This window comes from Talpa europaea, assembly GCF_964194135.1.
Source record: "Talpa europaea genome assembly, chromosome: 2".
NCBI lineage: Eukaryota > Metazoa > Chordata > Mammalia > Eulipotyphla > Talpidae > Talpa > Talpa europaea.
The window spans coordinates 42,474,518-42,491,440 of NC_140068.1; the positions used below are offsets into that span (position 1 = coordinate 42,474,518).

Genomic DNA, 16,923 nt, shown 5'->3' on the forward strand with positions numbered 1-16,923 from the left:
ATGCACACCTGGGCTGATTTAAAGGCATTGGTGGGAACTTCTGCCCAGCCTCCCCCAAAATTTTCTTCGCATCCCCCCAAAATTTCTTTGGAAATTAGCACTCTGCTAAACAATGTGAAAGTCTTTACTCAGCAAGGATTCCTTTTGATTTTGGTCTCACCCAGCAGTTGCTTAGACGGTAGAAGCAAAATTGGAAGTGAAGAGCTTTCAAAACAGGAATATTTACTTGGGAGAGGACCTGGGTAATTGCTGACTCCAAAATCCCTCGCGTGTTGCTAGAGACACTGCATAGTAGACAATTGTCAAATTTGATCGTAATTTTTGTCTGTACCAGAGCACTTTTTTACTTGAAGCTCTTATGTCTGTTTAGAAGGAACTTACACAAGATATATATAACCCATCATGCTGTGCTGGCCTTGAGCCAAAATCAGTTTCCATGAACATTCTCACCAAAAGAAAAAGGAAGAGTCACTACCTGAGTACCCTGAGAAGCTGCTCTCTACTGCTTGCTTCTAGATGCTAGAAGCTTCTAGAAGTTTTCTCTAGTGAGTCACAGCCCTGATCTGGGCAGTCCCTTCCCTGGATGTATCACATTGTAGATGGTCTTACAAGTCATTGGTCATCAATGTGTCCCCTCATGTCAGGCTAACTTGAGGTCAGATCAATATCTGACTTGTCTCTAGGATTTGAGAGGTTAAGAATGGACTCAGCAGCTCTGGTCTGTTTACAAGGAAGTGTTCCCTTGATATCTTCCCAGAACTGGGTCTAAAGAACTGTTATTCCACTCTAAATCTTTAGTGATGAGACAAACTTAAAAGGCATAACTGTCTCTCCCACAGCTCTTCCATAGATATTTTCTTGGAGTATGGATGTGATGCCTCTGGCCATTCCCAATGAAGGAGTTGAGATTTTATTCTATTATTAATAGAAAAAGTTTCTCTCACAGGAGAGTGACATAATTAAATAAGTCCATTAAGGAAATGAATCTGGTAGTGATAAATAGGGTAATTTTCAAAGAGCCCTAGGTTTCTGGAGAGAGGTGCAAGTCAGTAGATGTGCTAAGCTAGAATCATATTGAGAATGTTCTGTTTCTGAAACTGTGTGAGTGTGGGTGGGTACATGGATGATTTATTAGGTTCTGTAGTTTACATAAACATGTGTGCATGTATTCTGCTATAGTATGAAATGTTGATTTAAGAAGAAAATACTATGACATATACCAAGACATAAAAAAATATGTCTTACTCTACAGGTTATATCATCACTGAAATACCATCACTTTCAGAGCAGGCAATGACTATTTTGCAGCAAATAGAAACGATTAAAAATTTAAATTTGAAACCCGATATTATAATCAATATTAAGGTAAGAATATTGGGTGTATTTCTAGTATAAATAACCATTCTGTTTACTCGTAGTGAAATGCAAGGAATATTTTAAAAAATTTTAAGTAGTTAGGGAAATAGTAATTTTTGTATCAATGAGGGATACTGAGTTATACTTTCTCAGAACTCTGCTTTTGCCCTTGCATCTCCATCCACAAGAAACACCTCCTTACCCTTCACCAGGCTTAATCACAGTCATTCTTTGAAAGTCAGGTTAGGTATCATCTCTTCAGAACTTCCCATGTTACCAATATCCTCCATACCAACATGTACATTTACTTAGCTCCCCACCCCCTTACCCTCCCACACCTCACTTACCACAGAAAAGTTAAATTCTTCTCTGAATACCATTCTCATTGCTCTCTTCTATTATCATTGTTACCTCACAATATTGTAATTGTCCATTTTCTTTCTAGACTCTGCCTTAAAGACTAGAGCCAGGTCTTCCTCATATAAACATCAACTAGAAAAATATATGGTACCTAGTAGATACCTAATAAGTTTTCCAGTTAAATAAAATGAAAAAAAATGAACAAATTACTTGGATGTATGACTGTTCAATAACAACAGCAGATTGATTTGAGAGTCAAGGCTGGGTCCTATTTCTAGTTCTCTCCTTTCTCAACTTAAGATTTGGTAAATTACATTTAGAAGCCTCAATTTCCTTTTCAAATAGGTAACAATAATAGCTGCCACATGGGGTTGTGATAAGAATTCAGTGAGGTGAGGCCCACTTGTTTATATGAAAATGAATGATTAAAAATTTAATTTTAATTTGACAAGCTTTTATATTCATATCCTGTCTGATTCCCTCCCCCACCAAAGGTTTGATGACTCAAAATAATGTAGATGGTTCTTAGCTCAACTGCTGGAACTGAGTGGTGTGTTAGGGGCAGCAGTAAGAGCACACGTGGCACTCATTTGAGCATGGTGTCATCTGTAGCCCCAGCCACAAGTCATGATCAGAGGTCAATCACAATCCCTGTGTGACCTTGAGAATACGTGAATGAATATATAATGGAGAGAAGAAAAGATCTCAAACAACTAGGTGAAACCAAATATAAAGTCTAAGCTATGGAAAATATAGCTTATATAGGAAATTAAGACCTTGTAGAACAAGAACACAACACAGATATATGGCCATAAGTCCCCATGAAGCTGTAGTGATAGTAAATATTGTAAATATATTATTTTTTATAGTTAGGAATATGTGGATAATGCCCCATTTTTTTCCATTCTCATCCATTCTATTTTAATCTGACAAAATCCTCCTGTGTGCCTTTGCAGACTCTACTGACTTTCTGTTTCTCTGACTCTTTCTACTGTTTCTCCAACCCCCTGTTTTGATCCTTAAACTTGGGACCCTTTCTCACATACGTAAATTTCAAATAAAGAAAAATTGGGGATAGCAGAAAAGTCAGGCCATGTGCCTCTCCTGGCATGTAATGAAACCTGATATAAATTGCCCTTATGAGATTGCATTTACTCAGGGTTTTCGGGAACTTTTTGGTTTATGTATTACATGCTATATTAATAAGTAAAAGCACATTATTTAAGATTTATTTATTTATATAAGAACTGGGGTACAGGCCAGAGGCATGGGAGGGTGAGAGAATTCACCGGAGACAGAGTGGGTAGCAGAACAGGCAGGAGAGTTCTGCCACGCCATGTGGGTTAGTTCCCTGGCTGGCTGGGAATCGAAAATGCAGAGGCTATGGACAGCTTCGCAGTGCTGCACTCAACCTGCTGCGCCACCGGGGAGGCTCCAATAAAAGCACATTTAAATTGTCATGATTTCTGATATTGTTCCTTAGTGTCCTGACTTTGATTTGTGCCAGAGAGTTTCTGGGCAAAGGCAGCACTGTCACACAGGGCACCTGTATACAAGAGATCAGTGGGATCCTGAGTTTATTGAGAATCGTAGGAAAAAGAGGAAAGAAGCCCAAAAAGAAAGAAAAGTGGAAGAGGAAGGGGAAGAGGAAGAAGAACAAGAAGAAGAAGAGGTAATATCCAACGCTATATACCACACTTTTAAAATTCACTATAATTAAGTGATGAGCATAATCAAAAATAGTGGATACTAGAGAAAATTGCATTTTCTTTAAATGTTTATTTTAGTCTAGAAGAAAAAGCAAAAATATTTCATATTTTCTTTTTTTTAAAGATTAATTTATGCATATAAGAGCTGGGGTACAGGCCAGAGACACGGGGTCCGGGGGTGGGAGGATTCACCAGAGACAGAGTGGGGAACATAACACACAAACTGACTGAAGCACACTGCTGAGGGGAGGAGCAGGCGAGTCAGGAGAGGTCTGCTGCGCCATGAGGTTGCTCCCTGGCCAGGGATCGAACTCCTGCTGCGGAGACCGCAGACCGCTTCATAGTGTGGTGCTTAACCCCTTGCATCACCAGGGAGGCCCCAGTATTTCATATTTTCAAAAATCCTTCGATCATATAACCTAGAGAGGTCATCGAGCTGAACCTTCTCAGTGTTAAAGTCCCTCCACATCCTGACAGTTGATGTGCTGCATTTCACATCATGACAGAGAGCTTTGGGTCACTTGCTATGTGTCAAGCATTATGCAAGTAAGAATGAGGAGTTAAAGCAAAAAAAGACAAAGTTTAATGTGGTGTTCAAAGTAGCCCAAGCATAATCCAGTGTAAGAAGTTAGCATGACCCCAATCCCAAGTCCGACAAAAAGTGTTCATGTTCTTACTCTCTTCTCCCCTCCTGTAGTATGTCTCTGATTTATAGTTGCCTATTGATTTTGATTTTTTCAAAACAAGGGTGGGAAGAGTACAAAGGACCATGGTGATAGTTCACGGGTGAATAGGTGGTGGGAATTTTACAGAGACTATAACCAAGATGAAAAGGTATACATTGTACAAAAATGAAAAATGATGTAAAAAAATATAAAATAATTAAAAATAAATTTAAAAATTTTTAAAAATGCTCACAGAAACCAAAAAAAAAAAAAACAGTGCTCATGGAAAGAAATGTGTAGTCCAATTTCATTTATACATGTTGTCACTGCAATCCTAAAATGAATACTAGTGAGCATAATGCAATAAGGAATTAAAAGAATCTTCCATCATGGCTAAGTAAGGACAATTTGATAATAAGAAATCTGCTAACAGGTAATAGGCTGGATTTGGTAACCCATAGGGATGAGGGGCCCATAGTTTCCCATCCTTGCTCTATTGAAATGTATCTGTTATTTCTATTACAAATTTATTTAAAATTTCCCATAAATTCTAAGATATAATTTGTTTAATGTATTATAAGTAAATACTATTTTTATTAGAGCCTAAACTCTGTGAAGTCAAGTGTTAATGCAAGGTACCTCCAAAATCACAATTTTATTGTCCTGTAATATTAAGCAGACTGCATCTAATTTTGCAGGCTTATTTCAGTGATTATAAGAACTGAGGTATTTGCATTGATAAAAGCTATAATTAATCATTATTTAATAAACATGATAATGATGACAAATAGGGTATTGAACATTTACCAGGACTTGGCCAGAGAACTTTTATATGTAACATTCCCTCTGCCTTGAAATGTTCTCTCTGCAGAAATCTGTATGGACTCTCCCTCAATCCCTTCTGTATTTTACTTAAATGTCACTTCTTCAGAGAACCTGGTTTTAAATAGCACCTTTTCCCATCAGGCTCTATCCCCTCTACCCTGCCTTGTTTTTCTTCCTAGTACTCACTGCTACCTAACAAGTTCTATATTTATTTGTGCACTTGTCTATGTTCTGTTGTGCCTAGCTAGAATGTGTGTTACATGAACCCCAGGGTCTTTGTTGGTATTGTTCTCTATTCTACCTCAAGTTTCTAGAACAGTGCCTAGCACATAGCAGTCACTCAATAAATCTTTACTGAGTGAATGAATACACTACAAGCTCAGATACTCAAAGAAAATCTTATTTCTTTACTTTGTCTCTCAAAATCTGATATTCTTCCCCTATTCCTTACTACTTGTTGGGGAGCAAAAATAAATAAATAAGTTTCTAAGCCAAATGAAAATTTTATTTTATCTAATCAAGACTTCTTAGGATATTCAATGTCTCTTAAATAAAAATCCGCAACCTCTGGGGCCTCCCTGGTGGCACAAGGGGTTAAGCACCACACTATGAAGCAATCCACAGCCTCTGCAGCACAAGTTTGATCCCCGGCTGGCCAGGGAGTAACCCACATGGCGCAGCAGACCTCTCCTGTCTTGCCCTCTGCTCCCCTCAGCAGTGTACTTCAGTCAGTCTGCCTGTTCTGTTCCCCACTCTGTCTCTGGTGAATCCTCTCATCCCCTGCATCTCTGGCCTGTACCCTAGCTCATGTATGCATAAATAAATCTTTTTAAAAAGTTTTTTAAAAAAATCCCCAATTTCTAATCTTCCTTTCTCCCTGCTTCTCAATCTAAAATGGCATGTGGGGATAAAGAGGAAGGAATGTGGCTCGAAAATTAAGTTATCATTAACACTAACCTATTTAAAATCTCTCCTTTCCCATTTAGGCGTTTATGGCTGAAATGCAGACGGTGGCTGAAATTCTTCAACATCTAGTGCAGAGGCCTGAGGACTATTTGGAAAATATTGAGCATGTTGCTCAGCTTTATAAGGAAACAGTTCTTCCTTCTTTAGAAGTAAGAATAAGATATTTTGCTAAAAATGGGAATATTGATGCTTTTGTTTTATCACTGATTTAGTAGCTTTCACATTTCCTCATCTCTTTGTATTATCTGCCTGATCTCCCCCTCTTAAACTTTAAGAATGAGATTAGAATACAGATTCCATACCACAAGCTGTTTCACAGAACAATAATATTTTACAAAGCAGTAATGTTGCTGTAAAGTGATAAATGAACTGTGTTTTTCAAAAGTCACAAGGGAAAGTTATAGTTGGACATTGGAAAACCCATGTTGAAAGACTACTTTGTAAATGCATTTTCAGTCTATAATTTATGGGTTTATCCAAGCAAATGGACACTTACAGTGCTGCTTTTTTTCATAAACAAATTTGTTAATTTAGTAAAATTGCAGTCTAAAGAGTTATCCCCAGGTTGGTTTCTATGGCTGTCTCATTCAAAGTTGATATATATAAACATGGTAAGACCATTATATATTGTAATAGGAGTGTTTTAATTAAAGTGATTAGCATTTTAAAATGTGATTGCTAAAATCACAATTATGTGAAAAGCATATCCAGGGCAGACTCTGCCAAACTTGTGCTGGAGGTTTATTTAGCATTTACTGAACTTGAGTTTTTGGCCAGACATCAAGCTAAGCAATAAAAGCTACAATAGAAGACAAAACAAAAACAAAAAGTTCTCACGTTGATTCTCCTCATGTGATAGAGAAACTAAAACAATTAGTTTCTTGTTGTTTTATTATGTTTATATATTGTTTAAAGAAAAATGAGTGTGTCATTTTCATTCTTCACCCTCCACAGTGAGAACCAAATTCGTAAGGGGCACAGGGACATAGATGGTCTTTTAAAGATGGAGACCAGGTCTTATATCCTAGCAACACTCATGCCCAGTGTAGACTCCAAGTATGACAAGCCTTAAATACTTAACAGGTGTCCAGCAGAACAAGTGTTAAAATGGCAAAGGATAAAGAATGATAGCTTCAATGTTATGAAATGTGAAACTTCTAGAAATAAAATTTGTTTTTAAAAAATACCCCTCCAGGGGTTTCCGCTGGTGGCGCAGGTGGTTGAGTGCCATGTTGTGAAGTTGTCCGCAGCCTCTGCAGCACCGGTTCAATACCGGCTGGCCAGCGAGGGTCCCACATGGTGCAGCATACCTCTCCTGTCTCGCCCGCTGCTCCCCTCAGCAGTGTATTTCATCAGTCTGCCTGTTCTGTTCCCTGCTCTGTCTCTGGTGAATACTCTCACCCTCCCGCGCATCTGTCCTGTACCCTGGTTCTTGTATAGGTAGATAAATAAACCTTTAAAAAAAAAATCCCTCCAATTTGAAGATAATAAAACTGGAAAAATATCCACATCAAGTATGATTTTAAAAAAACCTTAAAACTTTGATGTAATTCGTAGAATTGATATTTTAAAGCCTGAAAGTTAATACCCTCCTGAGTGAAATGAGCAGCAAATATGACCAGAAGATGATTCACAAAAATAAGAGACAAAAGTGTAACAAGCCTGTAGAAAAATGTTCAGCCTCACTGATACTAAAGAAGTGCTAATTTAACAGTGAAATTACATTCCCACAGTCAAAATTCAAAAGATGAACAAATAATAAGAATAACTAATACTAGCAAGTATATGGTAAAGCAAAGACTCTCGTATTCTGCTGAAAGAAATATAAAAATTCATGTAGTTATTTTTGAATAGCTTGTCCACAAGTGGAAAACCTCTGGGCTGTGTAGCAAAGTATAAATAAGAATTGATTGCCCTGGTGCCAATAAAGCAAGAATTTCCAAACCAAGCACCTGGGTGACACTTGCTGAATAGTAAAGCAGTCGTCTTGCATGGTAGTTTCAGGGTGCTGGTGTGTAGAGGTGGAGGTAGGGGGAGCCAAAGAAGGAAGGATCCTATAACTGTAATCTCTGAGTTGGATGAGTTGTCACTAAGACCAAGAACACCATAATTCAGTGCTCTTCCCAAAGAGAAGGAAAGCAAGAGGGAGCAAACTGACCTGTGTCAGTTTCTGGCTTATCTCCTGTTTCAAGAGTAATCAGGGCTAAGTCTCTTGCCTGTCTTGGAATTCCAGCTTGACTCTGGGTCTGACCTGTTTTGTGTATCCTTAATCTTAGCAGTATTTATACCCTTTGACTTAGTCCAATCTTAAGAATCTAGCCAAAGGGGAGAATCTAAAATACGTTATATACCTCCCTGGTTAGAACATGGTAATTTATGGCTAAACAAATTACCATAGCTAAACAAACATTCATCTAGCATTTCATAATGTTCAGAAGAAAAAAAAAAACACTTAGACACCAGTTTCACACACTGTAAAAGATAAATACACAATTAAGATTTTGTTCAGAATGTTGCAGAGAATGTTCAGAGAATGCTTATTAATGAGGGCCTTCTGAAAGGAAATGAAGGTGGTACCTGGGGGTTTTATGGAGTCTGATCTTATCTTGAGGAAGAGTGGAAATGGGTCTTAATCTCTCTACCACTCCTACTGTCTGGGAAAACAAAGCTCAAATAGAATTCAACATTGCCAATTTACAAAAATAAAAATCCAGTGGATTTTAGATGTAATGTTCAAGACAAAATAATAGGAGGAAATTTAGAAGACTATTAGAAAATGTAATAGAATATATTATTATAAGATAGAGAAAGAATATCTAACTTAAACAAGAAAAGAAATCCTAAAACAAAACATTTTAAAAGTATTTTATATTACAGGAGAAACCATAAAGTCAGAAGATAAATCATACCAAGGCAAAATATTTACAATCCATAAAAGAGGTGAGGGTTAAAGACTTTCCAGGGAAATGATATAATCTAGCAGAAAATGCACCGAGGTTAAGGTTAAGCATCATACAGAGGTGAATCTCTGGAGGCTGAATCTTACCCATAGCCATGGAATAAAAAATGAAAACAAATAAATGCCATTTTTCAACTATCACTTTGGCAGAAATTATTTCACAAATATGTGCAGAGACAGATACCCCAAAATATTTTGTGTTTAGTGTAGAGAAAAAACTGAAAAAAAAAAAATGAACAGAATAAAATTCATAGTAGGGAGACTACATTAGCCTTTTGTAAAAGTCTCTTAATCACTGAAAAGAACAAATATATTATGTATAAAACAACTTCACTTTAAAAATTTCTTTCTAGTGTATTTAGATTCGGTCTTTATATTCCGTTTTGCCAGTGAACCTAGATTATAAGATTTCTTGTCTATTATCTACAGGAAGTAATGGCTGAACATAATTCCCAGTATCTCATTGAGCTAGATGGAAATAAACTCCCAGAAGATCACTTCTTAGTAAGTACAGTGTTCATTAAGAATATTCCACAGTTTAGAAAATCAAAAATTGTTTTGACCTGATTGCATTTATTTAAATAAACATCAGAACTATATTTACATTTTTAGCACTATTTATTTTTGAAAAATTCAGTTTGACACTTAAAATTTTGATGTTGTATTTATGCATCTATTCACATTTAAATCAAACTACATTTGAATTTTAAAACTCTATATGGCAAAAAGTGCCTCAAAGAAAAGTAAAAGCAAATAACAGAAAAACACATGAAAAGATATTTGACTTGTCCTTCAGGGATATGCAAATGGAAACCATAGTGAGATACCACTTCACACCCACTAAGATGGCAAAAATTTTTTAAATGTCAATAACAAGTCTTGTTAAGGATATGGAAAAATTGGCACCCTATATGTTACTACTGGGATTCTGAAATAGTGTAGCATTTTGGGAAAGAGTTTGATAGTTCTTTAACAGGTTAAACGTGGAATTACCACATGACTCAATTCCTAGATGTAAAAATAATACCCAAAGGAATTGAAAACAGATTCAAATAAAACGTGTACATAGATATTTCATAACAGTACTATATATATGTGAAATGTCCAGAAAAGGCAAACCTATAAAGACAGAAAATAGATTTGCAGTAGACTATGAGGGGAAGGAGTTACCCATATGGGATATCTTCATAAGTGCTTCGCATCAATTAATATTCAGTATGTTGGGCAAAATAAATATCTGAAGGGTTATAGTCAGGGAATGACAATGTGCTATAGGAGTTCATGACAGAAAGGCAGACAATAATTTGTCTGAAATTATTTTTAAATTGAAACTCTAAGGATGAGTAAGAATTTGACCCTGAAGGCTAGGAGAGGCAAGGGTGGTGGGACTGTGTTCCACGCTGAGGGAAGAGTCTGTGGGAAACTCCAGAGGTGAGAAAGAAAACAGTGAGTTCTAGGTACTGAACATGGGACTGAAACATAGGAGGGCTTTTTAAAGGGATGGAGTAGAAGGACTGAAACTATCTTCCCTCTGCCCCAAGAGGTCTTATAGATCCAGACCTCTAAGTATATGAACATTTGGGGGGCATGTGACAGACAATTACAAGTTGAATTGCATCCCCCGCAAAATATATGTTGAGGTCCTAACTTCCAACACCTATAAATGTGATCTTCTTTGGAAATAGGATCTTTTCAGATTTAATCAAAGTCAGATGAGTTCATACTAAAGAAGGGTGAACCCCAATCCAATATGGCAGGTATCCTTATAAGAGTAGTGACTCAGACAGGAAGGCAGATGACTGTTCTCTGACAACAGAAGCAGAGATTGGAGTGATGAACCCAGGAGTACCAAGGATTGCTAGCAAACTACCACCAGCTAGGAAGAGGCAAGGAAGTATTTTGCTCATAAGCTCAACAATTTTTCAGAATATTTGACATACTTAAATGCTAACATATTTAAAGATTTGTTTTTTAAATTTAGACAGTTATAGAGCGACTTAAATATCTGAACCTAAAAAGAGCAGCAATTATAACCAGACTTCAGGGTGCAGAGGAAGAGATAAATGACGTAATGGAAAATGTAAGTTATATTTAACTATTTGAATGTCTACTTTTTCATTGTACGTTGTGACCTCAATTTGTATCCTTTCAAGGTTTAAAAAGAGTTTCAGGATACCCATTATAAAAATAGGTTTGGCTTTCAAGAAGAAGCAGTATGATTAATACAATATTCAAAACAAAAAGTTTTAAAACTAAGAAACACGTTAAGATCAGAAAAATTAACCATAGAAATAATGAAAAAGAATAGAATTCAAGTTCCGTTTAAAAGTTTTGCAGCACCAAAGAAAACAAAGACATCAAACTCCTCAACTCTGTAAGCACTCATTCATTCCTTCAATCAATTTTTTTTCATTTGCTGTGTTCTTGATGCTGATGTATTATGGATATGATGATGATCAAATTATAATTGTTAAGGCTAAAATGTCCACAGGAATTTTCAAACAGAGGATTTGATCTATGTAGGGAAGTTTAGTTTCACCTATACGAATAGAAATAAAGTAAATACCAGAATCATAAGTAGATACTAAAATTCATAATAATCTTTGAAAAGAGAGGTCCTTTTGTTATCCTGTACTGTTTATTCATAAAGATTAGTGGGTGAGCACAGCTGAAATACATGCTTCAGTAACATGAACTGGTGCTGAAGAGGAAGATCGGTGTGACCAGCACAGAGGCTGAGCCTCCTAAATCATCACTGCAGGGAAAATTTAAAGTAATCATGAAACCTGAGAAAATCTTCCAGATAGAACGTTTATCCTTTGAAATTAATGCATGTGTGGGCACAGGCCTAAGGTTACAGTTCACAAGTTATACAATAGTGCCCCCTTATCCACAGGGGATACCGTACAAGTTCCCGAGTGGTGGCCTGACACCTATTTATACTGTTTTTCCTTATACATACATACCTTACAATAAAGCTTAATTTATATATTAGGCACAGCAAGTAACTAACCACAATAACTAGTAATAATAGAAAACTATAATAATATACTGTGATAAAAATTATGTAAGTGTTCTCTCTCAATATCTTATTGAACATATTTTTTCAGACAGTGGTGACAACAGATAACTGTAACTTCAGCAGAGAAGCCCTGGATAAGGGGGGACAACTGTATATAACTAAGGATGCTTGCCCTTTTTTTCATAAAAGTGTATACTGGAAAGGTTATTCATAACTCTGAAGTGGTATTGTTATAGGGCAGCCCCGTTACAAAACGGGGTGCCTGACTGTGGGGCCTCACCCGCGCGCTAAAAAAGGACTTATCAATGCTCTACTGCAGGCACACGCGAAAGGTTAATAAAAGGTTTATTTATAAGGGAAGGGGAAATGAGGAAATGTACAGCTCAGGGAAAAAAGTGGGAGACAAAGTTTTAAATGTGTCCTACCCTATCCGCCAATCTGGAATCCCAAATGGCACTCTGAGAGCTGGCCGCGAGCCAGGAGCCGTGAAGCCAGGAGGCGAGCGACAGAGCGAGAGCCCCCAAGCCTCACTTGTCTGGTTTTTATACCAACCCTGACTGCTTAACTCCACCCTCAGGTCCCAGCCACCTTCCCTTTGGTGGTGACGGGATTTGTCTTTCCCAATGTCCTGATGGCTTTGGTCTGGAGTGGGGGTGGAATCCACAAAGCCTGCATGGAATTAGCTCAGGACATCCTTTCCCCCTAACAGTATTTCTTCTGACAGTCTAGACTACTTCCAAAAGAATCACCTGGAAAGCTTGCTACAAAAACAGATTCCATAGGCCTATATTCCAGACTGATTGGACCAGACTGTTTATAGGTGGGACCTGGAAATGTATTCTAAATGATGCAGAGAAGATTCCTACACTCACTATAGTTTGAAAAAACCCTACTTTTAAATTTTGGGACACTTGAGGTACTGGTTAATCAAGGTTATTTAATCTTGAAGTGCCTATGTGTTTTGAAGGACTTTAGATAGACTTCTTAGCTAAAGGCTGTTGAGTTTTAGAGAATCATTATAATGGAAATATTTAAAGCAGTGACTCCCAGGCCTGGGGTCATCTGGTAAGCCTTTTAAATAGCAATGCCCAGATCAGTTAAAACAGAATTTTTGGTAGGAATGTAAACTAGCCCAACTGTTACAGGGCAGGGAGAGGGGCACCCCGCAAACCTGCCTGCTCTAAATAGGTTCTGCCATCCGCAGCATCAACACAAAACAAATGAGACTTTAGTGGGAAGGAACTTTAATACAATTAGTGAACAATACAGAAAAGACAAAGAATATGGTTTCTAAATCAAGCACCCAAAGTTACCCATCCCCTCGTGGGTAAAAGTCCATCCAAATGGGATTGGCCCAGAGCAAGACCCCAAAGCCTGCCACAAGTCTAAAGCTGTGTGGAGGTTCCTCAGACTATTAAAAATGGAGCTTCCCATATGATCCAGCAATTCTACTCCTAGTTATCTACCCAAAGGACACAAAAACATTAATTCAAAAGGACACCTGCACCCCTATGTTTATTGCAGCACTATTTACAATAGGTAAGCTATGGAAACAACCCAAATGCTCAAAAATAGATGACTGCATCAAGAAGATGTGGACTATTAAGCAGCAATCAAACCAAACTCATGCCATTCGCAGCAACATGGATGGAGCTGGAAGGGATTATACTCAGTGAAGTAAGCCAGCAGAAAAAGAAAAATATTGCATGGTTTCACTTATAGGAGGAATGTAGGAGAACCAAATAAGGGATCAGGAAAAAGAAAGTTATAATAAATTAAAAAACAAAATTAACAGGCAACTATAAATCAGAGATACTCTGCAGGGGAGGGAGAGGGATCAAAACAGGGAAGGGAAGAGCACAAGGGACTATGTGCACAGGTGAATTGGTGGTGGGAATTTTACGGGGACTACACCAGAGAGGAGAAAGCATACACTGTACAAAAAGGAAGAATGATGTAAAATATCTATTAAAAAAAAAAAAAACAGAATTTTGGGGTTAGGACTCTGGCATTAATTAAAAATAAACAAAATGGAATATCAAAGGCTCAGGCATCAAAGAAATTGATAAACTGGACTTCACAAAAATGAAAACCTTATGTATATTCTGAGGACACTATCTGCAAAGGGAAAAGACAGTTGGAAAAGAATATTTGTAAATCATATATCTGATAAGGGATTAATATCCAGAATATATAAAGAAGACAAAAAGAAATGGAAAGAAAGTCCCTGCTCATGGATTGGAAGAATTAACATTGTTAAAATGGTGACCTTACCCAAAAGCAATACACAAATTCAATGAAATCCCTGTGAATTTAATAACTGTCTTTAAGAAAAGCCACAGAAGAGCCAGAATAGCCAAGGTGATTCTGAGAAAAAAGAAGAGTAGACGCATTATATTCTTGGACTTCAAATTTTACTGTAAACTAATAGTAATCAAACAGCATGGTGTTGGAATAAACATAGACAAACAGATCAATGGAACAGAATACATAGCTACCTGCTTTCATGTCCTCCCCCTTGCCTTGGCTGCATCTGGTTCCTTCTCACAAAATGCTCTGGCTCCGTCCTTGCAGCAGTCTAAGCCTAAGCCTCCAGTCTCCTAATTGAAGGAGAGGTTGTGGTGGGACTGAGGGAAAATGTTGTTGGCTAAGTGAAATGAGGAGTGGCATGTCCTTTAAAAGATTTTCTAGCATTCTTCCTGTCATCTGTTTTCCATTTACCTACCTCCAGAGGTACCTATTATCTACAGGTCCTAAGCCTCTCTAGGATTTTGCAGAGTGACTCAGTTTGCTTCCTGTTACATTCACCCCATCCCATACCTGTCCCTGCCACCACATGTTAATTCAAGTTACATATTTTAAAAATCAACTTTGTTTAATCTACATAAAATAAAAGATGCCTATTTTAAGCATATTGGCTAATGAGTTTTTACAAATGTATTCATATAACAACAGTCACAATCAAGATATAGAAAATTCATATCACCCTAAAATGTTCCCTCATACTCCTGTATAATCGATTCCTGGCTCCTGGCAGCCACTTTCTAATTTGCTTCATTACAGATTTTTCCTTTTCTACATATAAATAGAACCATAAAGTATATAAATTTTTCCAGGCCTTTTTTGCCTTAGTATAAAGTTTTTGAGATTCATAAGTACAATTATATATGCCACTAATTTGTTCCATTTATTGTCAAGTAATATTTCACTATATAACCATATCACAGTTTCTATATTCATTCATCTAGTGATGGACATCTGGGTTGTTTGCAGTTTTAAGTTATTACAAATAAAGTAGGAATAAACATTTATGAAGAAGTCTTTCTGTGGACATATGTTTTCACTTCTCTTGAATCAATTCTTAGGACTGGCATTACTGGGGCATATGGTTAAGTATATATTTGACTTAACAATAAGCCATTAAACTGTTTCCAAAGTTATTGAATTATTTTACCTTTTTACCATGCTTTTACCATTCTCTGTTCCAAGTCAATTATCGGTGTTGCATCTACTTTCTAGTTTATGAAAACATGAAACCATGGCTGGTCTTTTCCCATCTCTGTGCCTTCCTTAATTTACTGCCCCCCCCCCTTTTTTTTGTCATTTTCGTGAGGTTTTAGGAAAGCAGCAAACACTAATGCACATGTTCAGTCTGTCCTGCTTAACCAGAGGCAGTCATATAATTTTAAAAACTATAATATCAAGCTCATTTGAAAACTTTTCTCAGCTCCCCACAGCACTTCCTAGAGATGTGGCTCCAGGGGTTCAAAGTTGAGAGGGAAACATGCTTTGCTAGTCAATCACTTCTCCTTTGACAAGGCACTCATAGTCTGCTACTCAAACAATGTTCCCAAGTGTGTACAGGAAATAAGGATGACAAGGAAAGAGTGACCACCTCTGACTTAACTGGGTACATTTCAGCCCATAGTTCCCTGTCTGAGGACACCAGGGAGCAGGGTGATAGCCCAACATGGCTTGCCGTGAGGTTCAAAGTCTTGTGCAGCTCCCCTAAGCACTGACAGTTTCCTTAATGCTACCAGGCTGCAGGAGAGGGCATCCTAGCAGCAGTCCTGCCACATGTGCCTTCTTTCCCTCTGGGCCAGGCAGTACCTTGGCTGCCACTCTCTTCTGTCCTCCATAGTCACTCTGGAGCCAGCAGATGCATGTGAGAGCCCCATCTGCAAGTGGGGGGAGCCAGCCTGGACCCTCCCCTCTTGCAGTTGTCCACCATGCTATCTCTCACCAGTTCTTCCGTCCCTTACTAAGGTAGCACAAGCACAGTCGACCTTTCAGCAATTTATGCTCTGTAGAGAGGTGGTTCTTAACTTCTCTGAAGGTCACCAAGTAAGGATTGCTGAGAGAGACTTTATAGTCTAAGTTGAATTTAATACATCTTCAAACCTTTTCAGTAAGAATTTTTCAAAATTGGGCCTCCCTGGTGGCATAGCCAGTTGAGTGCAGCACTGTGAAGTTGTCCGCAGCCTCTGCAGTGCCAGTTTAATCCCCGCTGGACGTGGAGCAACCCACATGGTGCGGCAGACCTCTCCTGTCTTGCCCGCTGCTCCCCTCAGCAGTGTGTTTTGTCAGTCTGCCTGTTCTGTTCCCCGCTCTGTCTCTGGTGAATCCTCTCACCTTCCCGCACATCTGGCCTGGACCCCGGCTTTTGTATAAATAAAATAAATCTTAAAAAAAAAAAGAATTTTTCAAAATCTGTTTTCTGAACCAGATACTAGAAACTGTTCTATCTACCTTTGCTCATTTTACCTTATAGTAGAAAATGCTAAGTAAAATTTGAACAGATTTTTTTTAATATTTTATTTTATATAATTCTTATATCTTTTTTCATCTTTGCACAATGTATGCATTTTCATTTTGGTTATATTCCCCATAATTGCACCCTCCCCCCCTTATTTTGACTCTAGTCCTTCCTTTCCCCGCCCTTTCTTTGCCCCCCCCCCCATAGTGTGTCTCTGGTTTATAGTTGCTTGTTGCTTTTGATTTTTACTTGGTATTGATTAGTCTTTTTCCTGGTCTCTTATTTAGTTTTCTAAATTCCTGCTA

At 37.7% G+C, this 16,923-nt stretch overlaps 1 protein-coding gene across 1 annotated transcript in view; it reads left to right on the forward strand.

The window, feature by feature from the left end:
- AK9 (adenylate kinase 9) overlaps positions 1–16,923 on the forward strand; it is a gene marked incomplete at both ends in the record, with an annotated part of 89,463 nt that overhangs the window by 3,396 nt on the left and 69,144 nt on the right. Inside the window, 5 exons of the mRNA XM_084258357.1 lie at positions 1,253–1,365; positions 3,200–3,388; positions 5,902–6,030; positions 9,270–9,344; positions 10,822–10,920. Coding sequence (XP_084114483.1) covers positions 1,253–1,365; positions 3,200–3,388; positions 5,902–6,030; positions 9,270–9,344; positions 10,822–10,920 — 605 coding nt within the window. The remainder of the gene's footprint in view (positions 1–1,252; positions 1,366–3,199; positions 3,389–5,901; positions 6,031–9,269; positions 9,345–10,821; positions 10,921–16,923) is intronic.